The sequence below is a fragment of the Heloderma suspectum genome, chromosome 3 (assembly GCF_057233095.1).
Source record: "Heloderma suspectum isolate Gila_16-S chromosome 3, 16-S_ref, whole genome shotgun sequence".
NCBI classification, from domain to species: domain Eukaryota; kingdom Metazoa; phylum Chordata; class Lepidosauria; order Squamata; family Helodermatidae; genus Heloderma; species Heloderma suspectum.
Genome location: NC_139460.1, coordinates 9,607,923 through 9,634,475, shown reverse-complemented (window position 1 = coordinate 9,634,475; position 26,553 = coordinate 9,607,923). Strand labels below are relative to the sequence as shown.

The 26,553-nt window shown below is 57.1% G+C and overlaps 1 protein-coding gene across 1 annotated transcript; it reads left to right on the top strand.

Moving 5' to 3' along the window:
* Positions 1-1,087: 1,087 nt before the first annotated feature.
* On the top strand, positions 1,088-5,364 carry LOC146349334 (thyroid hormone-inducible hepatic protein-like). Its single transcript, XM_084841601.1, has 2 exons — positions 1,088-1,601; positions 2,591-5,364. Exon 1 carries the CDS (start codon positions 1,181-1,183, stop codon positions 1,571-1,573), a length of 393 nt encoding a protein of 130 aa, XP_084697727.1. The 5' UTR covers positions 1,088-1,180; the 3' UTR covers positions 1,574-1,601; positions 2,591-5,364.
* The last annotated feature ends 21,189 nt before the right edge of the window (positions 5,365-26,553 follow it).

Sequence of the window (26,553 nt, the reverse complement as noted above, 5' to 3'; positions counted from 1 at the left end):
GGGAGCCCCTAGAGGTCTACAAAATTAGGCATGGTGTGGAGAATGTGGATAGGGAGGCATTTTTCTCCCTCTCTCAAAATACTAGAACCTCGGGTCATCCTATGAAGCTGATTGGTAGGAGATTCAGGACAGATAAAAGGAAGGACCTCTTCACACAGAGCATAGTAAAACTATGGAATTTGCTACCACAGGACATAGTGATGGCCACCAATTTGGATGGTTTTAAAAGGGGGTTGGACAAATTCCTGAAGGAAAAGGCTATCAATGGCTACTAGTCTTGATGGCTATGTGCTACCTTCAGTATCAGAGGCGGTGGACCTGTGTGCACCAGTTGCTGGGGAACATGGGCGGGAGGGTGCTGTTGTGCTTGTGTCCTGCTTGTGGGTTCTTGGTCGACAGCTGGTTGGCCACTGTGTGAACAGAATGCTTGACTGGTTGGACCCTCGGTCTGACCCAGCAGGGCTCTTCTTATGTTCTTATGTTCTTACGGTCACAGACAACACATTCCAGTAATCTACCCAGGACGTTACCAGAGCGTAGATAGCTGTTGCCAGGCTATCTCTGTACAGATAGGGTCGCAGCTGGTTTATTAGCCTAAGCTGATAAAAGGCACTCCTGGTCACCAAGGCTACCTGAGCCTCAGGTTCATATTATTTTCTCTATGAAAATAGTATTATTTACTGTATGAAGCATTGTGTATCAATAAACCAATTGATTTGTTCCAGTTAAAATCGTGAGTCTATGTTCCTTCACACTGGCTATGTGTTACCCTGTCAGCACCTTCTGCAGTGCACAGCATGATTCAGCTGTTATTGATCTCAAGACCTGGCATCATCTGGGTGTCAGTCATCTAGACTCAGTCTAGCTTTAGTTTGGGAGCATTCCAACCTGTCAATAAAACTGCATTCCTAACCACAAAGAACGTAACTGATCAACTGATGAGTTGCGTGATGAGAAGAGATTTGATTTGTTGGGAAAAGAGGAGTGTCATGCACCGGTTGCATGGAACCCATCCCAATCACGCTGTCCATGACTGAGTTCCACCCAGTCTTGCTCATAAATTGCCACCGACCCCACTGGAAGGTTTGAGCGCTGACAGCTGACAGGCTTTCACGCAACTCGGTTGAGATCTCAATAAATCACCACGCTTCTGCATTAGAGGAAGTCTCTCCTCAGAGCCATGGAAGGGTATTTCTCTGCCGTCCGCAAGATGGAGCAAACCGTGATGTTCCCCAGCCTCCTCCAAGGGGTCTCCTTGGAAGGGCAGGATGACACCTTTGAGGCGAACTCGGATGAAAAAGACCTCTATGAGTATTACACACTTTTGAAATCCATCAAGCTCCTGGTGGAGGGTGGACTGGTGCCTCTTGACAACAAGAAGCCTCACATCGCCACATGGCTGAAAGAACAGGAGGGCAAAGAGAAGGATGACCTTGAAGGGTTCTTTTATTACCACGTGTCCAGCTTGTACCGCGTCCTCACCCAGCTAACCAGGAGAGCCAACGCAGTTACTTCCAAATACAATGAAATTATGGGGCAGATTAACCCAAGTGAAAATAGTTTTGGCTTCTGAGAAACACACACCCGGTGAACAGCAATAGGTAAGATGTCCTTGCAGGCCCAGTGCATCCATGCTTAGTCAGAAGTAAGTCCCACCAGCAGAGGCTGGTAACTCTGATGTCAGCAGGGTGGTAAATCCACCCCGGGTTTCAGTCAGAACCAGTCAGAACTCACCTTGGAGAGCTCCTTTAGAGTTCTGACTGGTTCTGACTGAAACCAGGAGTGGATTCACCACCCCACTGACATCGGCGCCACCGGCCTCTGCTGAGTCCCACTGGATTCAGCAGGACTTACTCCCAAGTCAATTTGCATAGGATTGCGTCCATAGAAAGCAATTGTCAAGAGCAGGGGGGAGGCGGTGCCTGGACATCTTTCTTGCCACCTGCCAAGGTGCTGTGCCCCTTCCACTTTTTAAAAAACCCTGGGAAGGAGAGGGCGGGGAAGTCCACTTCCGTCAGTGCAGTTGATCAAGCATAACTCTGAATCCAACCCTATAAAGAAGCTTGGATCGTTTTGTAGTGCTACCTACCTCAGTGATGAAAACACCCTGGGCTTCTTCACACAGAGCTTTTATCCCGCTATTGAGATTGGTTACTCACAGAGGTTTGTGGGCCCTTTAGATGACATCATCAACCTCCAGGGTATCTCCCGCACTAAATTACCTTTATTCCATTTTTTTAAAGATCGGAGATAATGAGCTATCAAGTTACCACACTTGAGTTCCGCTTGAGTTCCCTTGTGATAAAGGAATAATATTCCTCTTGCAATAAGAGGAATCCAGCAGTGTCATCTAGCAGCGATATAATTAAACATATGGAAGACTCAGATAAGGGGGGAAAGCAGGGGTAAAAGCAGTGGGGAAAGGGGGGAGGAAGCACCCCTTTCTCCCTGTAAAGGGAGTCCGTTATGATCCTGCATTTAAAACGGAAGCAAAAAGCCTCTTTTTTAAATGCTGGATTTTAGGCTGGTGTAGAGGTGTTCTCTGTCTGGTGAGAAAAAGCTCAAAATGTCTTTCTAATTCATTCCACAGGGTCAGTCATCCACTACCGCCTGGGCCCACGTGGACCGTGCTGACATATTGCTGTGCATTGCTCCAGAGAACTTTCTTGTGTGACAACCAGCATGTTGTGATTGCAAGGAGACTTGACTATTTCAAGCACTGATATTGATCTGAAAGAAGAGTCGTATTGTAAGCTTAAGTTATTATTTATGTCTCTGATCCACAATGATTCCAAAGGACATGTTTTATATATTACAAATCCAGCACACTTCCTAATCATCATATGGCTACTACTGTCTAATATTTGCAACCCAGCTTCAGAAAAAAAAGTTTTAAAAATAAAACGAGAATGACAAAGTTGTGGTCTGCTTTCCCTTTCAGATCTTACAAGCTGAGAAATATACCTTCCAGGGATATCCTTTTAGTTCAGGGATGGGGAATGTGTGGAAATTATATCCTTCAATTACTGCATTCCAGTCATGGGAGTCATCCCACCAAGTTTCAGTTGCACCTATCAAGTCATATTTGTCCTCCTGTATTAAGAATCATAGGATAGTAGGGTTGGAAGGGGCCTACAAGACCATCGAGTCCAACCCCCTGCTCAATGCAGGAATCCAAGTCAGAGCATCCCTGACAGATGGCTGTCCAGCCTCGTCTTGAATGCCTCCAGTGTGGGAGAGCCCACCACCTCCCTAGGGAATCGGTTCCATTGTCGTATTGCTCTAACAGTCAGGAAGTTTTTCCTGATGTTCAGCCGGAATCTGGCTTCCTGTAACTTGAGCCCATTATTCCGTGTCCTGCACTGTGGGATGATCGAGAAGGGATCCTGGCCTTCCTCTCTGTGACAACCTTTCAAGTACTTGAAGAGCCCTATCCTATCTCCCCTCAGTCTTCTCTTCTCAAGGCTAAACATGCCCAGTTCTTTCAGTCTCTCCTCACAGGGCTTTGTTTCCAGTCCCCCGGGGCATTCAAGAGTTGAAGTCCGTTCTTTGTTTCCCACACTCTGGGCATTAGTGTAAAGACATTGAAGACCATGTGCTTTATAGTCTGGCTTCCTTCCAACACTTTTGTGAAGACTATTATCAGGCGCTATTAGAGCTGTTCTCTCTGTTGTGGTCCATTGCTACCTCCAAGTTTACGTCTCCCTCCCCCATAGGATTAATTTAAAGCCCTACTGATGAAGGTCTTCAGGCTGTGGCCAAAGGCATTTTTCCCAGTCCTTACCCAGCCATAGAGGATGCACTTCTGTCTTTCTACACAAGCCACTGTGCTTAATATGAAAAATCCGCAGCACTTGATCACAGGGAGAGGACCTCTGAAGGCAGCTCATTATGCTGTGTATGTACGCCAGGTGTATTGAAACTGGGATCAGTAGAGGCTGGTAGGTCCTCTTTCAGTGGGACGGTGACTCCGCTCTGGGTTTTAATCAGAACTCTAAAGGCTATCTAAGGTGCTGCACCCATTTTGGGGACAGGATTCAGCACTTTGGATAGCTCTTCTAGAGTTCTGACTGAAACCTGGGGCGGATTTACTGCCCCGGGTGACTTAGGAGCCACCAGCCTCCACTGACTGGCATCCCCATTTGGCCCTCTGGAGTCCTCCAGACAGAGAGATACAGCTCCCTCCCCTGGCCCTGCCCCCTTCCCCCTCCACCGCCCACCCCATGGTTGTCACATTCCTCGGAAACAAGGCTTCAGGCTAACATTACTTAGTTAATGACTAGCTTCTTTACAAATGCAGATTCCAGGAAACTCAGACTGCACAGAAACAGCTAATCCACACATCTACGAATATCAATAGAGGAGACAGAAGTGGAAGTTAGAGAAGTTGCCAGAAGTCTGGGCAAGAAATTCTCAGCCAGACTTGCTTCCCAGGGATGCCCCTCCTTTAGGGTGGGTCCCTCCTACATTGGCTTCCACGAATGGCCAACCAAGCAGAGCGTCTGAGCCCTGCCCCTAACTTTTCCCGCTTCGCTCTGCGACGGCCCCTAGCATCCCTCAAGTCACGCCCCTCACCCTCCTCCTCCTTCGAAACTTGAGTTCTCCTGGGGGAGGAATGGGGGAGCCACCCAGACTGGGCCATCCGGGTGTCAAGATCTTGGGAAGAAGGTCTCGCCATATCTGGGCTCACTAGGGAGCTCTTGTCAGTGTGCCCCTGCTGGTGTGGGGCGCTCAACCATGCCTACCTTTGATGCTGGCTCTGATCCTATTTTTGTATGTTTTTCAAACATGATGTTAAAAGAAGTCTGCACTGTACATTTGGGTAATTTACACTGCAGTTGTATACATGCCTACTCAGGAGTAAGTCTCATTGCGTTTGATGGGGCTTACTCCCAGGTAAGTAGGTAGAAGATTTCAACTGTAGTTTTTTGAGGAGGGAGTGTTTCTGTAGCAGCCATATCGAGGGTCAGACTAAGTAGCCTCATGCAGTCTCATGCTTCATGTTCTTGCTGAGCACTTGCTCTCTGAAATATATGTTTGTAAGCTGACGAGACACAGGAATTTCTTATCTTGTCAACAAAGGCTAAGGTCATGGTGATATGTATATCTTGTTCTCTGCTGTTCTCTTCTGTTCTCTGCTTATCATAGCTACCCTATAACCCATTTCTTGTATTATAAACAATGGTGCTAGGTGAAGAAATGTTGAGGACTGCAACCCCACACGGGAGGGAGAGGAGGAGCCGTTTCCTATGTGTCACAATATCTATAAAAACAATGTGCTGATGTAAATCGGGGCTTCTGGCTCTTTGGAAATGATTCCAGCCTTAAGCCCGCGCGTTAAATAAAGAAACTCTTTTTCCTTCAGTCTGTGGTCTCTCTCACTCTGAGTTCTGCAACATTTCTGCTAACATGTGTAACATGTATGCTGAAAGCCCCAGGATTAATCCCGACATGAGAAAGGGCGTTGAGTGGAATATTAAACCTTTGAATGATTTTAAATAGTATTTTATAGCAAAAAATAGTTTAGTTTATTATGTGTATCTCACTTTTCTCTTACAATAATAATCCCAGCTTAGTTTGCAATTAGTGTCAAAATGGATCAGAGTGGAACAAAGCAACTGAAACAAAAACCCTCACAGGAGGTGGCAGGAAATGGATTTTCCCAGCAACAGGATATTGTTCCAAAAGCATTTGGGGCGACTCGGTCTTGAATGGGCCACCCAAACCCCTTAGCTTTACCAAAGACCTGCTCCTGGCGGTGACACGGGCTGCTAGAGTTGGTTTGTTGATATGGATCACCACAGCTGGCTGAATCTTTGGCTTCTCCTTGGAGGCAGGGCTAGGGGGACTGTCCTGATGAGCACTTGCACTTCGGAATTTACCACCACACCACTGCCGGCTTATCACTAAAAGGCATGCAAAGGTATAATGATCACTAAAAGACATGCAACGGTATAATTATCATTAAAATGCATGCAAAGGTATAATTATCATTAAAAGGCATGCTAAGGTATCATGCATGCAAAGGTATAATTATCATTAAAAGGCATGCAAAGGTATAATTATCATTAAAGGCATGCAAAGGTATAATTATAAAATGCATGCAAAGGTATCATGCATGCAAAGGTGTTGTTGTTGTTGTTGTTCAGTCGTTCAGTCGTGTCCGGCTCTTCGTGACCCCAATGCAAAGGTATAATGATCACTAAAAGACATGCAAAGGTATAATTATCATTAAAATGCATGCAAAGGTATCATGCATGCAAAGGTATAATTATCATTAAAAGGCATGCAAAGGTATAATTATCATTAAAAAGCATGCAAAGGTATAATTATCATTAAAAAGCATGCAAAGGTATAATTATCATTAAAAGGCATGCAAAGGTATAATTATAAAATGTATGCAAAGGTATGAATATCATTAAAACCCATGCACAGGTATAATTATAAAATGCATGCAAAGGTATAATTATAACATGCATGGAAAGGTATCATGCATGCAAAGGTATTGTTGTTCAGTCGTTAAGGCGTGTCCGACTCTTCGACCCCATGGAGCATAGCACGCCAGGCCTTCCTGTCTAGGGATGTACGAAAGTCACTTACCTGGTCTCGCAGCTTGCTTGGCGGTGGGGGGGAGGCGCTTCGCTGCTCCCCCCGAAGTTCAGGCCGGGAGGGGAGCTTCCCGCCTCGCCCGGCTGAAATTCAGGCCGGGGAGAAGCGCCGCGAACTTCAAAAGAAAAAGAAAAAAAAAACGCCCCTGTGATAGGCTACGTAACGATTAACGTAGCCTATCACGGCTAGATCTGCAAAGTCAGCCATGATAGGCTACGTTAATCATCACGTAGCCTATCACGGGTGACTTTGAAAAAAAAAAAGCGCGTACGCAAATGGCGGCCCCCATAGGGAGCCGCCATTCGCGTTCCTTATTTGGTCCCTGTAGTCTACGTAAAGATTTACGTAGACTACGGCGAAAATAAGGGCAACGCAAATAGCGTTGCTACTGGGAAAACCATAGCTTTGATTATACGAACCTTTGTCGGCAAGGTGATGTCTCTGCTTCTTACTATGCTGTCTAGGTTTGCCATAGCCTTCCTCCCAAGGAGCAAGCGTCTTTTAATTTCATGGCTACAGTCACCGTCTGCGGTGATCTTGAGCCCAAGAAAATAAAATCTGTCACTGCTTCCATTTCTTCCTCTTCTATATGCCAGGAAGTGATGGGGCCAGATGCCATGATCTTCGTTTTTTAATGTTGAGTTTCAAGCCAGCTTTTGCACTCTCCACTTTCACCCTCAACAAGAGGCTCTTGAGATCCTCTTCGCTTTCTGCCATTAGGGTGGTATCGTCTGCGTATCTGAGGTTGTTGATAATTCTCCTGGCAATCTTAATTCCGACCTGTGATTCATCCAACCTGGCGTTTCTCATGATGTACTCTGCATATAAGTTAAATAAGCAGGGCGACACTATGCAGCCTTGTCGTACTCCTTTCCCAATTTTGAACCAATCGGTTGTTCCATGTCCGGTTCTTACTGTTGCTTCTTGACCCTCATACAGGTTTCTCAGGAGACAGGTAGGGATGTCAGAGAATTCCGCGACGGATCTTGGTGAGGCTGAATGCCATTGCATCAGGCCCCCCGAAACCCGTCGCAGAACGAAGCCCCCGCCCCCCCAACCCAGGAAAGGCACGCAGAACGAAGTGCCCGCCACCCCCACCCCACGACAGGCACGCAAAATGGAGCACCTACCTGCTCCCGTCCGCGCTGCTGTGTGAATGGCGGCTGTCCTGCGGCCGCCATTCGCTTCCTCCTTCAGCCGTGATAGGCTACGTAAATACTTACGTAGCCTATCACGGCTAACGCAGGGACGCCATTTGCGTCCCTGTGGAGGCCTTGATAGGTTACGTATTTACGTAGCCTATCACGGCGGGGGGGGGGACCCGAGTGTACACAAATGGCGGCGGCTACCGCCATTTGCTTACGCTCGGGTTTTCCCCCTGCCGTGATAGGCTACGTAAATTTTTACGTAGCCTATCATGGCGAAAGAAAAAGACGCAAATGACGGCAGCTACGACAGCCGCCATTTGTGTCACTGCAGGGCTGCCCAGCAGCCGCATGTCCGGCTGCGGGTGGCCGGAGCCAGCCAGCGGCTCTGCGGCTTGGCTGCAGAGCAGAGCCAGCCAACCAGGATTCTGGGGGGAGGCGCAGAGCGCCTCCCCCCCAGCGAGGATTCCGGGGGGAGGGACGGAGTGCCTCCCCCCCCCAGCGGAACCTGGCAGAGCCAGGTAAGCAGGGTTTCGTACATTCCTAGAGACAGGTAAGGTGGTCTGGTACTCCCATCTCTTTAATAATTTTCCACAGTTTGTTGTGATCCACACAATCAAAGGCTTTAGCATAGTCAATGAAGCAGAATAGAAATTTTCTGGAATTCTCTTGCTTTCTCCATGATTCAGCGAATGTTGGTGATTTGATCTCTAGTTCCTCTGCCTCTTCGGAACCCAGCTTGTACTTCTGGTAGTTTTCGGTTCACATGCTGCTGAAGCCTGGCTTGTAGGATTTTGAGCATAACCTTGCTGGCATGTGAAATGAGCGCAATTGTGCGGTAGTTTGAACACTCTTTGGCATTGCCCTTCTTTGGAATTGGGATGTAAACTGACCTTTTCCAGTCTTGTGGCCACTGTTGAGTGTTCCAAATTTGTTGGCATATTGAGTGCAGCACTTTAACGACATCAACTTTTGGGATTTTAAATAGCTCAGCTGGAATACTGTCATCTCCGCTAGCTTTGTTGTTAGTCATGCTTCCTAAGGCCCACTTGACTTCACTCTCTAGATGTCCGGCTCAAGTTCAGTGACCGCACTATCATGGCTATCAGGGACATTCAGATCTTTCCTGTATAGTTCTTCTGTGTATTCTTGCCACCTCTTCTTAATCTCATCTGCTTCTGTGAGGTCCCTGCTGTTAGAAAAAGTTCTTGCTTCTGGTCAAATGTGAGGCCAGGCAGGCGACAGTGGAGGCAACAAAGTTTTATAGATCGTTTTGCAAAACGGGTGCAGAGCAGTCTGGGCCCAGAACATGGCACACCCAACCTTTTTATACCCACCCCTAACAGCTCAATACTTCTCCATCAGTTCTTGTCTCTGTGCATGCTCTCAGTTTAAACTGACCCATTGTTCTTTGTCTCTTCGCCTGCTCTCAGTTTAAACTGACCCATTGTTCTTTGTCTCTTCACCTGCTCTCAGTTTAAGCTGACTCATCTGTCATGTGTCATGCCTACGTGACCGAGTCACTAGCTACACTAGCTACTTATGACCTCCCCTTTTTAACTAACACTGCCTTCTTTGTCCTTTATCATGCCCGTCTTTGCACAAAACGTTCCCTTGATATCTCTGATTTTCTTGAAAAGATCTCTAGTCTTTCCCATTCTGTTGTTTTCCTCGATTTCTTTGCATTGTTCATTTAAGAAGGCCTCCTTGTCTCTCCTTGCTATTTTCTGGAACTCTGCATTCAGTTGGATGTATCTTCCCCTTTCTCCCTTGCTTTTCGCTTCCCTTCTTTCCTCAGCGCCTTGTAAAGCCTCATCAGACAGCCACTTGGCTTTCTTGCATTTCTTTTTCTTTCGGATGGATTGAATTGCTGCCTCCTGAACAATGTTACGGACCTCCGTCCATAGTTCCTCAGGCACTCTGTCTATCAGGTCTAATCCCTGAAATCTATTCCTCACCTCCACTGTATATTCAAAAGGGATATGATTTAGGTCATACCTGAGTGGTTTAGTGGTTTTCCCTACATTCTTCAATTTAAGCAGAAATTTTGCAAGAAGCAGCTCATGATCTGAGCCACAGTCAGCTCCAGGCCTTGTTTTGACTGACTGTATAGAGCTTCTCCATCTTTGGCTGCAAAGGACATAATCAATCTGATTTCGATATTGACCATCTGGGGATGTCCATGTGTACAGTCGCCTCTTGTGCTGTTGGAAAACAGTGTTTGCTATGATCAGCGTGTTCTCTTGGCAAAACTCTATTAGCCTTTGTCCTGCTTCATTTTGTACACCAAGGCCATGCTTGCCTGTTATCCCGGTATAATTACCATTAAAATGCATGCAAAGGTATAATTATCATTAAAATGCATTCAAAGGTATAATTATAAAATGCATGCAAAGGTATAATTATAAAATGCATGCAAAAGTATCATGCATGCAAAGGTATAATTATAAGAGACGAAAGTGGGACCTAGAAGTGAGAGAAGCGGATTGAATTTCCCAGTTCCCCATCTGTGGAATCTCCAAGGAACACCAAGGAAACAAAGAGAGGGGTTGGGTGGGTGAACAGAACATAGAAAACTTCCAGGATTCTAAAAATCCTGGAGAAAACAAAAGTTAATCCCAGTGGCATAAAATGCCATGTTGTTCAAGCATGAAGATGAAGAACTAAAAACAACTGACTGGCTCCAAAAGAAGACATCAAATCTGCTGACTCCAGGAACGGTGGCTGACAACAACAATATTTATTTATTTTATTTTATTTATTAAATTTATTAATCGCCCATCTGACTGGTCACCTAGCCACTCTGGGCAATGTACAACCCACCATAAAACAATTTAAAACAATAAAATTTTACCATAAACATTTCTTTTAAATACCCTAACCCACCCCAAATGCCTGCCTGAACAACCACGTTTTTAATGCACGACGGAAGCTCATTAAAGAGGGGGCATGACGGAGTTCCCTAGGAAGGGAGTTCCACAGAGTGGGGGCCACCATAGAAAAGGCCCTCTCCCTCGTCCCCACTAGTCTAGCTGTCCTGGCTGATGGGACAGAGAGAAGGCCATCCGAGGCTGATCTTGTTAAGCGGCCTGTCCGGTGTTGCTGGAGGCGCTCCTTAAGATATTGGCCCGCCTTACAAAGTCGCACTGAGGATTACACCAACATTTGTGCAGTGTTTGAACATGTGGAAGTGTGAACTCGCCTCCTGCCTAGCAAGTCCCCCTGCTTTCGCTAGGGAACTTGCCTTCTCGCCCCATTGCCCACAGGCCTTGCTCGGTACGGCTGGCCGGCCACTTCCTTCCATGCGCCAACGTGCCTCGTCCAGCTGGCATCCACCTTGGCCCGTGAGCAGGCCTCGGTGTCTCTGGGCGAGAGAGAGGTTGAAGGGGGACTTCTCTACGGCTCGAGGCGGGCTTCTCAAAGCCCTCGGGGCCAGTTCGCTCCCCATCCCGTGGCTGGGGGAGGGGTGACCACACAGCACAGGAGAAGAGCTTCTTAGAAAGCCGAGGCTCAGAAGAAGACCCCTGCAGCGTGTCCCAGCCGCTCCGTTCGGACCCGGGTTCTGCTGGGCCAGAGCGAAAAGCGGAGAGGGAGAAGGAGACCCAGGAACGGGGAGGGCAAAGGGGAAGTTCCCTCCCCTGGCGTAAGCCTGGCGGTGCTCGTCCTCGCTTTCGGGGCTCACCTCGAGAAAAGCTCGCCAGCTTCAGAGTGGGGACGTCCCTGGAAGGCAAGCACGCAGACGGTAAGCGGCCCGGCTCATCCGCTACCATCCGCCAGCATCATCCCAGGCACATCCCCTGGCCTCCGTCTGGCGACATCGTCCACGGGCTTGCGCCCGCTAACTTCCACTGGCTTCCATCCGGGAATATCCACCGGTTTCCTTTCACCCTGCGTCTGGAGGCCGACCTCCGCCAGCCCCTGAACGCACCCATGCACCAGCATTCACCGCGACCGCATTCACCGCCCCACACGCACGCACACAAACACACCCCGGGAGACATCCGCCAAGGAACGTCAGCGCCGGAAACACGCACTCCACCAGCCACTCTCCCATCCATTCACAGACGTGCCCCGGCTTCAGTCCACAGATATCCACCGAGCTTCCGTCAGCCGGCTTCTGAAAGCAGACATCCCCCAGCTTGCATCCACAAACATCCGCCAGCTTCCGCCTTGCGACATCCGCCGGCTTCCGAATGCGAACTCCGCCGGCTTCCGCCCGCTAACGTCCGCCGGCGCCCTCCCGGTCCGTCGGCCTGACTTCAGCCGGCTTCAGGCCCCGGGAATCCGCCGGCTTCAAGCCGCGAACTCGCCTCCTGCCTAGCAAGTCCCCCTGCTTTCGCTAGGGAACTTGCCTTCTCGCCCCATCGCCCACAGGCCTTGCTCGGTACGGCTGGCCGGCCACTTCCTTCCATGCGCCAACGTGCCTCGTCCAGCTGGCATCCACCTTGGCCCGTGAGCAGGCCTCGGGGTCTCTGGGCGAGAGAGAGGTTGAAGGGGGACTTCTCTACGGCTCGAGGCGGGCTTCTCAAAGCCCTCGGGGCCAGTTGGCTCCCCATCCCGTGGCTGGGGGAGGGGTGACCACACAGCCCAGGAGAAGAGCTTCTTAGAAAGCCGAGGCTCAGAAGAAGACCCCTGCAGCGTGTCCCAGCCGCTCCGTTCGGACCCGGGTTCTGCTGGGCCAGAGCGAAAAGCGGAGAGGGAGAAGGAGACCCAGGAACGGGCAGGGCAAAGGGGAAGTTCCCTCCCCTGGCGTAAGCCTGGCGGTGCTCGTCCTCGCTTTCGGGGCTCACCTCGAGAAAAGCTCGCCAGCTTCAGAGTGGGGACGTCCCTGGAAGGCAAGCACGCAGACGGTAAGCGGCCCGGCTCATCCGCTACCATCCGCCAGCATCATCCCAGGCACATCCCCTGGCCTCCGTCTGGCGACATCGTCCACGGGCTTGCGCCCGCTAACTTCCACTGGCTTCCATCCGGGAATATCCACCGGTTTCCTTTCACCCTGCATCTGGAGGCCGACCTCCGCCAGCCCCTGAACGCACCCATGCACCAGCATTCACCGCGACCGCATTCACCGCCCCACACGCACGCACACAAACACACCCCGGGAGACATCCGCCAAGGAACGTCAGCGCCGGAAACACGCACTCCACCAGCCACTCTCCCATCCATTCACAGACGTGCCCCGGCTTCAGTCCACAGATATCCACCGAGCTTCCGTCAGCCGGCTTCTGAAAGCAGACATCCCCCAGCTTGCATCCACAAACATCTGCCAGCTTCCGCCTTGCGACATCCGCCGGCTTCCGAATGCGAACTCCGCCGGCTTCCGCCCGCTAACGTCCGCCGGCGCCCTCCCGGTCCGTCGGCCTGACTTCAGCCGGCTTCAGGCCCCGGGAATCCGCCGGCTTCAAGCCGCAAACTCGCCTCCTGCCTAGCAAGTCCCCCTGCTTTCGCTAGGGAACTTGCCTTCTCGCCCCATCGCCCACAGGCCTTGCTCGGTACGGCTGGCCGGCCACTTCCTTCCATGCGCCAACGTGCCTCGTCCAGCTGGCATCCACCTTGGCCCGTGAGCAGGCCTCGGTGTCTCTGGGCGAGAGAGAGGTTGAAGGGGGACTTCTCTACGGCTCGAGGCGGGCTTCTCAAAGCCCTCAGGGCCAGTTCGCTCCCCATCCCGTGGCTGGGGGAAAGGTGACCACACAGCCCAGGAGAAGAGCTTCTTAGAAACCCGAGGCTCAGAAGAAGACCCCTGCAGCGTGTCCCAGCCGCTCCGTTCGGACCTGGGTTCTGCTGGGCCAGAGCGAAAAGCGGAGAGGGAGAAGGAGACCCAGGAACGGGCAGGGCAAAGGGGAAGTTCCCTCCCCTGGCGTAAGCCTGGCGGTGCTCGTCCTCACTTTCGGGGCTCACCTCGAGAAAAGCTCGCCAGCTTCAGAGTGGGGACGCCCCTGGAAGGCAAGCACGCAGACGGTAAGCGGCCCGGCTCATCCGCTACCATCCGCCAGCATCATCCCAGGCACATCCCCTGGCCTCCGTCTGGCGACATCGTCCACGGGCTTGCGCCCGCTAACTTCCACTGGCTTCCATCCGGGAATATCCACCGGTTTCCTTTCACCCTGCGTCTGGAGGCCGACCTCCGCCAGCCCCTGAACGCACCCATGCACCAGCATTCACCGCGACCGCATTCACCGCCCCACACGCACGCACACAAACACACCCCGGGAGACATCCGCCAAGGAACGTCAGCGCCGGAAACACGCACTCCACCAGCCACTCTCCCATCCATTCACAGACGTGCCCCGGCTTCAGTCCACAGATATCCACCGAGCTTCCGTCAGCCGGCTTCTGAAAGCAGACATCCCCCAGCTTGCATCCACAAACATCCGCCAGCTTCCGCCTTGCGACATCCGCCGGCTTCCGAATGCGAACTCCGCCGGCTTCCGCCCGCTAACGTCCGCCGGCGCCCTCCCGGTCCGTCGGCCTGACTTCAGCCGGCTTCAGGCCCCGGGAATCCGCCGGCTTCAAGCCGCGAACTCGCCTCCTGCCTAGCAAGTCCCCCTGCTTTCGCTAGGGAACTTGCCTTCTCGCCCCATCGCCCACAGGCCTTGCTCGGTACGGCTGGCCGGCCACTTCCTTCCATGCGCCAACGTGCCTCGTCCAGCTGGCATCCACCTTGGCCCGTGAGCAGGCCTCGGGGTCTCTGGGCGAGAGAGAGGTTGAAGGGGGACTTCTCTACGGCTCGAGGTGGGCTTCTCAAAGCCCTCGGGGCCAGTTGGCTCCCCATCCCGTGGCTGGGGGAGGGGTGACCACACAGCCCAGGAGAAGAGCTTCTTAGAAAGCCGAGGCTCAGAAGAAGACCCCTGCAGCGTGTCCCAGCCGCTCCGTTCGGACCCGGGTTCTGCTGGGCCAGAGCGAAAAGCGGAGAGGGAGAAGGAGACCCAGGAACGGGCAGGGCAAAGGGGAAGTTCCCTCCCCTGGCGTAAGCCTGGCGGTGCTCGTCCTCGCTTTCGGGGCTCACCTCGAGAAAAGCTCGCCAGCTTCAGAGTGGGGACGTCCCTGGAAGGCAAGCACGCAGACGGTAAGCGGCCCGGCTCATCCGCTACCATCCGCCAGCATCATCCCAGGCACATCCCCTGGCCTCCGTCTGGCGACATCGTCCACGGGCTTGCGCCCGCTAACTTCCACTGGCTTCCATCCGGGAATATCCACCGGTTTCCTTTCACACTGCATCTGGAGGCCGACCTCCGCCAGCCCCTGAACGCACCCATGCACCAGCATTCACCGCGACCGCATTCACCGCCCCACACGCACGCACACAAACACACCCCGGGAGACATCCGCCAAGGAACGTCAGCGCCGGAAACACGCACTCCACCAGCCACTCTCCCATCCATTCACAGACGTGCCCCGGCTTCAGTCCACAGATATCCACCGAGCTTCCGTCAGCCGGCTTCTGAAAGCAGACATCCCCCAGCTTGCATCCACAAACATCCGCCAGCTTCCGCCTTGCGACATCCGCCGGCTTCCGAATGCGAACTCCGCCGGCTTCCGCCCGCTAACGTCCGCCGGCGCCCTCCCGGTCCGTCGGCCTGACTTCAGCCGGCTTCAGGCCCCGGGAATCCGCCGGCTTCAAGCCGCGAACTCGCCTCCTGCCTAGCAAGTCCCCCTGCTTTCGCTAGGGAACTTGCCTTCTCGCCCCATCGCCCACAGGCCTTGCTCGGTACGGCTGGCCGGCCACTTCCTTCCATGCGCCAACGTGCCTCGTCCAGCTGGCATCCACCTTGGCCCGTGAGCAGGCCTCGGTGTCTCTGGGCGAGAGAGAGGTTGAAGGGGGACTTCTCTACGGCTCGAGGCGGGCTTCTCAAAGCCCTCAGGGCCAGTTCGCTCCCCATCCCGTGGCTGGGGGAGGGGTGACCACACAGCCCAGGAGAAGAGCTTCTTAGAAACCCGAGGCTCAGAAGAAGACTCCTGCAGCGTGTCCCAGCCGCTCCGTTCGGACCTGGGTTCTGCTGGGCCAGAGCGAAAAGCGGAGAGGGAGAAGGAGACCCAGGAACGGGCAGGGCAAAGGGGAAGTTCCCTCCCCTGGCGTAAGCCTGGCGGTGCTCGTCCTCACTTTCGGGGCTCACCTCGAGAAAAGCTCGCCAGCTTCAGAGTGGGGACGCCCCTGGAAGGCAAGCACGCAGACGGTAAGCGGCCCGGCTCATCCGCTACCATCCGCCAGCATCATCCCAGGCACATCCCCTGGCCTCCGTCTGGCGACATCGTCCACGGGCTTGCGCCCGCTAACTTCCACTGGCTTCCATCCGGGAATATCCACCGGTTTCCTTTCACCCTGCATCTGGAGGCCGACCTCCGCCAGCCCCTGAACGCACCCATGCACCAGCATTCACCGCGACCGCATTCACCGCCCCACACGCACGCACACAAACACACCCCGGGAGACATCCGCCAAGGAACGTCAGCGCCGGAAACACGCACTCCACCAGCCACTCTCCCATCCATTCACAGACGTGCCCCGGCTTCAGTCCACAGATATCCACCGAGCTTCCGTCAGCCGGCTTCTGAAAGCAGACATCCCCCAGCTTGCATCCACAAACATCCGCCAGCTTCCGCCTTGCGACATCCGCCGGCTTCCGAATGCGAACTCCGCCGGCTTCCGCCCGCTAACGTCCGCCGGCGCCCTCCCGGTCCGTCGGCCTGACTTCAGCCGGCTTCAGGCCCCGGGAATCCGCCGGCTTCAAGCCGCGAACTCGCCTCCTGCCTAGCAAGTCCCCCTGCTTTCGCTAGGGAACTTGCCTTCTCGCCCCATCGCCCACAGGCCTTGCTCGGTACGGCTGGCCGGCCACTTCCTTCCATGCGCCAACGTGCCTCGTCCAGCTGGCATCCACCTTGGCCCGTGAGCAGGCCTCGGGGTCTCTGGGCGAGAGAGAGGTTGAAGGGGGACTTCTCTACGGCTCGAGGTGGGCTTCTCAAAGCCCTCGGGGCCAGTTGGCTCCCCATCCCGTGGCTGGGGGAGGGGTGACCACACAGCCCAGGAGAAGAGCTTCTTAGAAAGCCGAGGCTCAGAAGAAGACCCCTGCAGCGTGTCCCAGCCGCTCCGTTCGGACCCGGGTTCTGCTGGGCCAGAGCGAAAAGCGGAGAGGGAGAAGGAGACCCAGGAACGGGCAGGGCAAAGGGGAAGTTCCCTCCCCTGGCGTAAGCCTGGCGGTGCTCGTCCTCGCTTTCGGGGCTCACCTCGAGAAAAGCTCGCCAGCTTCAGAGTGGGGACGTCCCTGGAAGGCAAGCACGCAGACGGTAAGCGGCCCGGCTCATCCGCTACCATCCGCCAGCATCATCCCAGGCACATCCCCTGGCCTCCGTCTGGCGACATCGTCCACGGGCTTGCGCCCGCTAACTTCCACTGGCTTCCATCCGGGAATATCCACCGGTTTCCTTTCACCCTGCATCTGGAGGCCGACCTCCGCCAGCCCCTGAACGCACCCATGCACCAGCATTCACCGCGACCGCATTCACCGCCCCACACGCACGCACACAAACACACCCCGGGAGACATCCGCCAAGGAACGTCAGCGCCGGAAACACGCACTCCACCAGCCACTCTCCCATCCATTCACAGACGTGCCCCGGCTTCAGTCCACAGATATCCACCGAGCTTCCGTCAGCCGGCTTCTGAAAGCAGACATCCCCCAGCTTGCATCCACAAACATCCGCCAGCTTCCGCCTTGCGACATCCGCCGGCTTCCGAATGCGAACTCCGCCGGCTTCCGCCCGCTAACGTCCGCCGGCGCCCTCCCGGTCCGTCGGCCTGACTTCAGCCAGCTTCAGGCCCCGGGAATCTGCCGGCTTCAAGCCGCGAACTCGCCTCCTGCCTAGCAAGTCCCCCTGCTTTCGCTAGGGAACTTGCCTTCTCGCCCCATCGCCCACAGGCCTTGCTCGGCACGGCTGGCCGGCCACTTCCTTCCATGCGCCAACGTGCCTCGTCCAGCTGGCATCCACCTTGGCCCGTGAGCAGGCCTCGGTGTCTCTGGGCGAGAGAGAGGTTGAAGGGGGACTTCTCTACGGCTCGAGGCGGGCTTCTCAAAGCCCTCAGGGCCAGTTCGCTCCCCATCCCGTGGCTGGGGGAGGGGTGACCACACAGCCCAGGAGAAGAGCTTCTTAGAAACCCGAGGCTCAGAAGAAGACTCCTGCAGCGTGTCCCAGCCGCTCCGTTCGGACCTGGGTTCTGCTGGGCCAGAGCGAAAAGCGGAGAGGGAGAAGGAGACCCAGGAACGGGCAGGGCAAAGGGGAAGTTCCCTCCCCTGGCGTAAGCCTGGCGGTGCTCGTCCTCACTTTCGGGGCTCACCTCGAGAAAAGCTCGCCAGCTTCAGAGTGGGGACGCCCCTGGAAGGCAAGCACGCAGACGGTAAGCGGCCCGGCTCATCCGCTACCATCCGCCAGCATCATCCCAGGCACATCCCCTGGCCTCCGTCTGGCGACATCGTCCACGGGCTTGCGCCCGCTAACTTCCACTGGCTTCCATCCGGGAATATCCACCGGTTTCCTTTCACCCTGCATCTGGAGGCCGACCTCCGCCAGCCCCTGAACGCACCCATGCACCAGCATTCACCGCGACCGCATTCACCGCCCCACACGCACGCACACAAACACACCCCGGGAGACATCCGCCAAGGAACGTCAGCGCCGGAAACACGCACTCCACCAGCCACCCTCCCATCCATTCACAGACGTGCCCCGGCTTCAGTCCACAGATATCCACCGAGCTTCCGTCAGCCGGCTTCTGAAAGCAGACATCCCCCAGCTTGCATCCACAAACATCCGCCAGCTTCCGCCTTGCGACATCCGCCGGCTTCCGAATGCGAACTCCGCCGGCTTCCGCCCGCTAACGTCCGCCGGCGCCCTCCCGGTCCGTCGGCCTGACTTCAGCCGGCTTCAGGCCCCGGGAATCCGCCGGCTTCAAGCCGCGAACTCGCCTCCTGCCTAGCAAGTCCCCCTGCTTTCGCTAGGGAACTTGCCTTCTCGCCCCATCGCCCACAGGCCTTGCTCGGTACGGCTGGCCGGCCACTTCCTTCCATGCGCCAACGTGCCTCGTCCAGCTGGCATCCACCTTGGCCCGTGAGCAGGCCTCGGGGTCTCTGGGCGAGAGAGAGGTTGAAGGGGGACTTCTCTACGGCTCGAGGTGGGCTTCTCAAAGCCCTCGGGGCCAGTTGGCTCCCCATCCCGTGGCTGGGGGAGGGGTGACCACACAGCCCAGGAGAAGAGCTTCTTAGAAAGCCGAGGCTCAGAAGAAGACCCCTGCAGCGTGTCCCAGCCGCTCCGTTCGGACCCGGGTTCTGCTGGGCCAGAGCGAAAAGCGGAGAGGGAGAAGGAGACCCAGGAACGGGCAGGGCAAAGGGGAAGTTCCCTCCCCTGGCGTAAGCCTGGCGGTGCTCATCCTCGCTTTCGGGGCTCACCTCGAGAAAAGCTCGCCAGCTTCAGAGTGGGGACGTCCCTGGAAGGCAAGCACGCAGACGGTAAGCGGCCCGGCTCATCCGCTACCATCCGCCAGCATCATCCCAGGCACATCCCCTGGCCTCCGTCTGGCGACATCGTCCACGGGCTTGCGCCCGCTAACTTCCACTGGCTTCCATCCGGGAATATCCACCGGTTTCCTTTCACCCTGCATCTGGAGGCCGACCTCCGCCAGCCCCTGAACGCACCCATGCACCAGCATTCACCGCGACCGCATTCACCGCCCCACACGCACGCACACAAACACACCCCGGGAGACATCCGCCAAGGAACGTCAGCGCCGGAAACACGCACTCCACCAGCCACTCTCCCATCCATTCACAGACGTGCCCCGGCTTCAGTCCACAGATATCCACCGAGCTTCCGTCAGCCGGCTTCTGAAAGCAGACATCCCCCAGCTTGCATCCACAAACATCCGCCAGCTTCCGCCTTGCGACATCCGCCGGCTTCCGAATGCGAACTCCGCCGGCTTCCGCCCGCTAACGTCTGCCGGCGCCCTCCCGGTCCGTCGGCCTGACTTCAGCCGGCTTCAGGCCCCGGGAATCCGCCGGCTTCAAGCCGCGAACTCGCCTCCTGCCTAGCAAGTCCCCCTGCTTTCGCTAGGGAACTTGCCTTCTCGCCCCATCGCCCACAGGCCTTGCTCGGTATGGCTGGCCGGCCACTTCCTTCCATGCGCCAACGTGCCTCGTCCAGCTGGCATCCACCTTGGCCCGTGAGCAGGCCTCGGTGTCTCTGGGCGAGAGAGAGGTTGAAGGGGGACTTCTCTACGGCTCGAGGCGGGCTTCTCAAAGCCCTCAGGGCCAGTTCGCTCCCCATCCCGTGGCTGGGGGAGGGGTGACCACACAGCCCAGGAGAAGAGCTTCTTAGAAACCCGAGGCTCAGAAGAAGACTCCTGCAGCGTGTCCCAGCCGCTCCGTTCGGACCTGGGTTCTGCTGGGCCAGAGCGAAAAGCGGAGAGGGAGAAGGAGACCCAGGAACGGGCAGGGCAAAGGGGAAGTTCCCTCCCCTGGCGTAAGCCTGGCGGTGCTCGTCCTCGCTTTCGGGGCTCACCTCGAGAAAAGCTCGCCAGCTTCAGAGTGGGGACGCCCCTGGAAGGCAAGCACGCAGACGGTAAGCGGCCCGGCTCATCCGCTACCATCCGCCAGCATCATCCCAGGCACATCCCCTGGCCTCCGTCTGGCGACATCGTCCACGGGCTTGCGCCCGCTAACTTCCACTGGCTTCCATCCGGGAATATCCACCGGTTTCCTTTCACCCTGCATCTGGAGGCCGACCTCCGCCAGCCCCTGAACGCACCCATGCACCAGCATTCACCGCGACCGCATTCACCGCCCCACACGCACGCACACAAACACACCCCGGGAGACATCCGCCAAGGAACGTCAGCGCCGGAAACACGCACTCCACCAGCCACTCTCCCATCCATTCACAGACGTGCCCCGGCTTCAGTCCACAGATATCCACCGAGCTTCCGTCAGCCGGCTTCTGAAAGCAGACATCCCCCAGCTTGCATCCACAAACATCCGCCAGCTTCCGCCTTGCGACATCCGCCGGCTTCCGAATGCGAACTCCGCCGGCTTCCGCCCGCTAACGTCCGCCGGCGCCCTCCCGGTCCGTCGGCCTGACTTCAGCCGGCTTCAGGCCCCGGGAATCCGCCGGCTTCAAGCCGCGAACGCGCCTCCTGCCTAGCAAGTCCCCCTGCTTTCGCTAGGGAACTTGCCTTCTCGCCCCATCGCCCACAGGCCTTGCTCGGTACGGCTGGCCGGCCACTTCCTTCCATGCGCCAACGTGCCTCGTCCAGCTGGCATCCACCTTGGCCCGTGAGCAGGCCTCGGGGTCTCTGGGCGAGAGAGAGGTTGAAGGGGGACTTCTCTACGGCTCGAGGTGGGCTTCTCAAAGCCCTCGGGGCCAGTTGGCTCCCCATCCCGTGGCTGGGGGAGGGGTGACCACACAGCCCAGGAGAAGAGCTTCTTAGAAAGCCGAGGCTCAGAAGAAGACCCCTGCAGCGTGTCCCAGCCGCTCCGTTCGGACCCGGGTTCTGCTGGGCCAGAGCGAAAAGCGGAGAGGGAGAAGGAGACCCAGGAACGGGCAGGGCAAAGGGGAAGTTCCCTCCCCTGGCGTAAGCCTGGCGGTGCTCGTCCTCGCTTTCGGGGCTCACCTCGAGAAAAGCTCGCCAGCTTCAGAGTGGGGACGTCCCTGGAAGGCAAGCACGCAGACGGTAAGCGGCCCGGCTCATCCGCTACCATCCGCCAGCATCATCCCAGGCACATCCCCTGGCCTCCGTCTGGCGACATCGTCCACGGGCTTGCGCCCGCTAACTTCCACTGGCTTCCATCCGGGAATATCCACCGGTTTCCTTTCACCCTGCATCTGGAGGCCGACCTCCGCCAGCCCCTGAACGCACCCATGCACCAGCATTCACCGCGACCGCATTCACCGCCCCACACGCACGCACACAAACACACCCCGGGAGACATCCGCCAAGGAACGTCAGCGCCGGAAACACGCACTCCACCAGCCACTCTCCCATCCATTCACAGACGTGCCCCGGCTTCAGTCCACAGATATCCACCGAGCTTCCGTCAGCCGGCTTCTGAAAGCAGACATCCCCCAGCTTGCATCCACAAACATCCGCCAGCTTCCGCCTTGCGACATCCGCCGGCTTCCGAATGCGAACTCCGCCGGCTTCCGCCCGCTAACGTCCGCCGGCGCCCTCCCGGTCCGTCGGCCTGACTTCAGCCGGCTTCAGGCCCCGGGAATCCGCCGGCTTCAAGCCGCGAACTCGCCTCCTGCCTAGCAAGTCCCCCTGCTTTCGCTAGGGAACTTGCCTTCTCGCCCCATCGCCCACAGGCCTTGCTCGGTACGGCTGGCCGGCCACTTCCTTCCATGCGCCAACGTGCCTCGTCCAGCTGGCATCCACCTTGGCCCGTGAGCAGGCCTCGGTGTCTCTGGGCGAGAGAGAGGTTGAAGGGGGACTTCTCTACGGCTCGAGGCGGGCTTCTCAAAGCCCTCAGGGCCAGTTCGCTCCCCATCCCGTGGCTGGGGGAGGGGTGACCACACAGCCCAGGAGAAGAGCTTCTTAGAAACCCGAGGCTCAGAAGAAGACTCCTGCAGCGTGTCCCAGCCGCTCCGTTCGGACCTGGGTTCTGCTGGGCCAGAGCGAAAAGCGGAGAGGGAGAAGGAGACCCAGGAACGGGCAGGGCAAAGGGGAAGTTCCCTCCCCTGGCGTAAGCCTGGCGGTGCTCGTCCTCACTTTCGGGGCTCACCTCGAGAAAAGCTCGCCAGCTTCAGAGTGGGGACGCCCCTGGAAGGCAAGCACGCAGACGGTAAGCGGCCCGGCTCATCCGCTACCATCCGCCAGCATCATCCCAGGCACATCCCCTGGCCTCCGTCTGGCGACATCGTCCACGGGCTTGCGCCCACTAACTTCCACTGGCTTCCATCCGGGAATATCCACCGGTTTCCTTTCACCCTGCATCTGGAGGCCGACCTCCGCCAGCCCCTGAACGCACCCATGCACCAGCATTCACCGCGACCGCATTCACCGCCCCACACGCACGCACACAAACACACCCCGGGAGACATCCGCCAAGGAACGTCAGCGCCGGAAACACGCACTCCACCAGCCACTCTCCCATCCATTCACAGACGTGCCCCGGCTTCAGTCCACAGATATCCACCGAGCTTCCGTCAGCCGGCTTCTGAAAGCAGACATCCCCCAGCTTGCATCCACAAACATCCGCCAGCTTCCGCCTTGCGACATCCGCCGGCTTCCGAATGCGAACTCCGCCGGCTTCCGCCCGCTAACGTCCGCCGGCGCCCTCCCGGTCCGTCGGCCTGACTTCAGCCGGCTTCAGGCCCCGGGAATCCGCCGGCTTCAAGCCGCGAACTCGCCTCCTGCCTAGCAAGTCCCCCTGCTTTCGCTAGGGAACTTGCCTTCTCGCCCCATCGCCCACAGGCCTTGCTCGGTACGGCTGGCCGGCCACTTCCTTCCATGCGCCAACGTGCCTCGTCCAGCTGGCATCCACCTTGGCCCGTGAGCAGGCCTCGGTGTCTCTGGGCGAGAGAGAGGTTGAAGGGGGACTTCTCTACGGCTCGAGGCGGGCTTCTCAAAGCCCTCAGGGCCAGTTCGCTCCCCATCCCGTGGCTGGGGGAGGGGTGACCACACAGCCCAGGAGAAGAGCTTCTTAGAAAGCCGAGGCTCAGAAGAAGACTCCTGCAGCGTGTCCCAGCCGCTCCGTTCGGACCTGGGTTCTGCTGGGCCAGAGCGAAAAGCGGAGAGGGAGAAGGAGACCCAGGAACGGGCAGGGCAAAGGGGAAGTTCCCTCCCCTGGCGTAAGCCTGGCGGTGCTCGTCCTCGCTTTCGGGGCTCACCTCGAGAAAAGCTCGCCAGCTTCAGAGTGGGGACGCCCCTGGAAGGCAAGCACGCAGACGGTAAGCGGCCCGGCTCATCCGCTACCATCCGCCAGCATCATCCCAGGCACATCCCCTGGCCTCCGTCTGGCGACATCGTCCACGGGCTTGCGCCCGCTAACTTCCACTGGCTTCCATCCGGGAATATCCACTGGTTTCCTTTCACCCTGCATCTGGAGGCCGACCTCCGCCAGCCCCTGAACGCACCCATGTACCAGCATTCACCGCGACCGCATTCACCGCCCCACACGCACGCACACAAACACACCCCGGGAGACATCCGCCAAGGAACGTCAGCGCCGGAAACACGCACTCCACCAGCCACTCTCCCATCCATTCACAGACGTGCCCCGGCTTCAGTCCACAGATATCCACCGAGCTTCCGTCAGCCGGCTTCTGAAAGCAGACATCCCCCAGCTTGCATCCACAAACATCCGCCAGCTTCCGCCTTGCGACATCCGCCGGCTTCCGAATGCGAACTCCGCCGGCTTCCGCCCGCTAACGTCCGCCGGCGCCCTCCCGGTCCGTCGGCCTGACTTCAGCCAGCTTCAGGCCCCGGGAATCTGCCGGCTTCAAGCCGCGAACTCGCCTCCTGCCTAGCAAGTCCCCCTGCTTTCGCTAGGGAACTTGCCTTCTCGCCCCATCGCCCACAGGCCTTGCTCGGTACGGCTGGCCGGCCACTTCCTTCCATGCGCCAACGTGCCTCGTCCAGCTGGCATCCACCTTGGCCCGTGAGCAGGCCTCGGTGTCTCTGGGCGAGAGAGAGGTTGAAGGGGGACTTCTCTACGGCTCGAGGCGGGCTTCTCAAAGCCCTCAGGGCCAGTTCGCTCCCCATCCCGTGGCTGGGGGAGGGGTGACCACACAGCCCAGGAGAAGAGCTTCTTAGAAACCCGAGGCTCAGAAGAAGACTCCTGCAGCGTGTCCCAGCCGCTCCGTTCGGACCTGGGTTCTGCTGGGCCAGAGCGAAAAGCGGAGAGGGAGAAGGAGACCCAGGAACGGGCAGGGCAAAGGGGAAGTTCCCTCCCCTGGCGTAAGCCTGGCGGTGCTCGTCCTCACTTTCGGGGCTCACCTCGAGAAAAGCTCGCCAGCTTCAGAGTGGGGACGCCCCTGGAAGGCAAGCACGCAGACGGTAAGCGGCCCGGCTCATCCGCTACCATCCGCCAGCATCATCCCAGGCACATCCCCTGGCCTCCGTCTGGCGACATCGTCCACGGGCTTGCGCCCGCTAACTTCCACTGGCTTCCATCCGGGAATATCCACCGGTTTCCTTTCACCCTGCATCTGGAGGCCGACCTCCGCCAGCCCCTGAACGCACCCATGCACCAGCATTCACCGCGACCGCATTCACCGCCCCACACGCACGCACACAAACACACCCCGGGAGACATCCGCCAAGGAACGTCAGCGCCGGAAACACGCACTCCACCAGCCACCCTCCCATCCATTCACAGACGTGCCCCGGCTTCAGTCCACAGATATCCACCGAGCTTCCGTCAGCCGGCTTCTGAAAGCAGACATCCCCCAGCTTGCATCCACAAACATCCGCCAGCTTCCGCCTTGCGACATCCGCCGGCTTCCGAATGCGAACTCCGCCGGCTTCCGCCCGCTAACGTCCGCCGGCGCCCTCCCGGTCCGTCGGCCTGACTTCAGCCGGCTTCAGGCCCCGGGAATCCGCCGGCTTCAAGCCGCGAACTCGCCTCCTGCCTAGCAAGTCCCCCTGCTTTCGCTAGGGAACTTGCCTTCTCGCCCCATCGCCCACAGGCCTTGCTCGGTACGGCTGGCCGGCCACTTCCTTCCATGCGCCAACGTGCCTCGTCCAGCTGGCATCCACCTTGGCCCGTGAGCAGGCCTCGGTGTCTCTGGGCGAGAGAGAGGTTGAAGGGGGACTTCTCTACGGCTCGAGGTGGGCTTCTCAAAGCCCTCGGGGCCAGTTGGCTCCCCATCCCGTGGCTGGGGGAGGGGTGACCACACAGCCCAGGAGAAGAGCTTCTTAGAAAGCCGAGGCTCAGAAGAAGACCCCTGCAGCGTGTCCCAGCCGCTCCGTTCGGACCCGGGTTCTGCTGGGCCAGAGCGAAAAGCGGAGAGGGAGAAGGAGACCCAGGAACGGGCAGGGCAAAGGGGAAGTTCCCTCCCCTGGCGTAAGCCTGGCGGTGCTCGTCCTCGCTTTCGGGGCTCACCTCGAGAAAAGCTCGCCAGCTTCAGAGTGGGGACGTCCCTGGAAGGCAAGCACGCAGACGGTAAGCGGCCCGGCTCATCCGCTACCATCCGCCAGCATCATCCCAGGCACATCCCCTGGCCTCCGTCTGGCGACATCGTCCACGGGCTTGCGCCCGCTAACTTCCACTGGCTTCCATCCGGGAATATCCACCGGTTTCCTTTCACCCTGCATCTGGAGGCCGACCTCCGCCAGCCCCTGAACGCACCCATGCACCAGCATTCACCGCGACCGCATTCACCGCCCCACACGCACGCACACAAACACACCCCGGGAGACATCCGCCAAGGAACGTCAGCGCCGGAAACACGCACTCCACCAGCCACTCTCCCATCCATTCACAGACGTGCCCCGGCTTCAGTCCACAGATATCCACCGAGCTTCCGTCAGCCGGCTTCTGAAAGCAGACATCCCCCAGCTTGCATCCACAAACATCCGCCAGCTTCCGCCTTGCGACATCCGCTGGCTTCCGAATGCGAACTCCGCCGGCTTCCGCCCGCTAACGTCCGCCGGCGCCCTCCCGGTCCGTCGGCCTGACTTCAGCCGGCTTCAGGCCCCGGGAATCCGCCGGCTTCAAGCCGCGAACTCGCCTCCTGCCTAGCAAGTCCCCCTGCTTTCGCTAGGGAACTTGCCTTCTCGCCCCATCGCCCACAGGCCTTGCTCGGTACGGCTGGC

Coding starts and splice junctions, on each gene's coding strand:
- LOC146349334 (XM_084841601.1), top strand. CDS start 1,181: ATGGAAGGGTATTTCTCTGCCGTCCGCAAGATGGAGCAAACCGTGATG.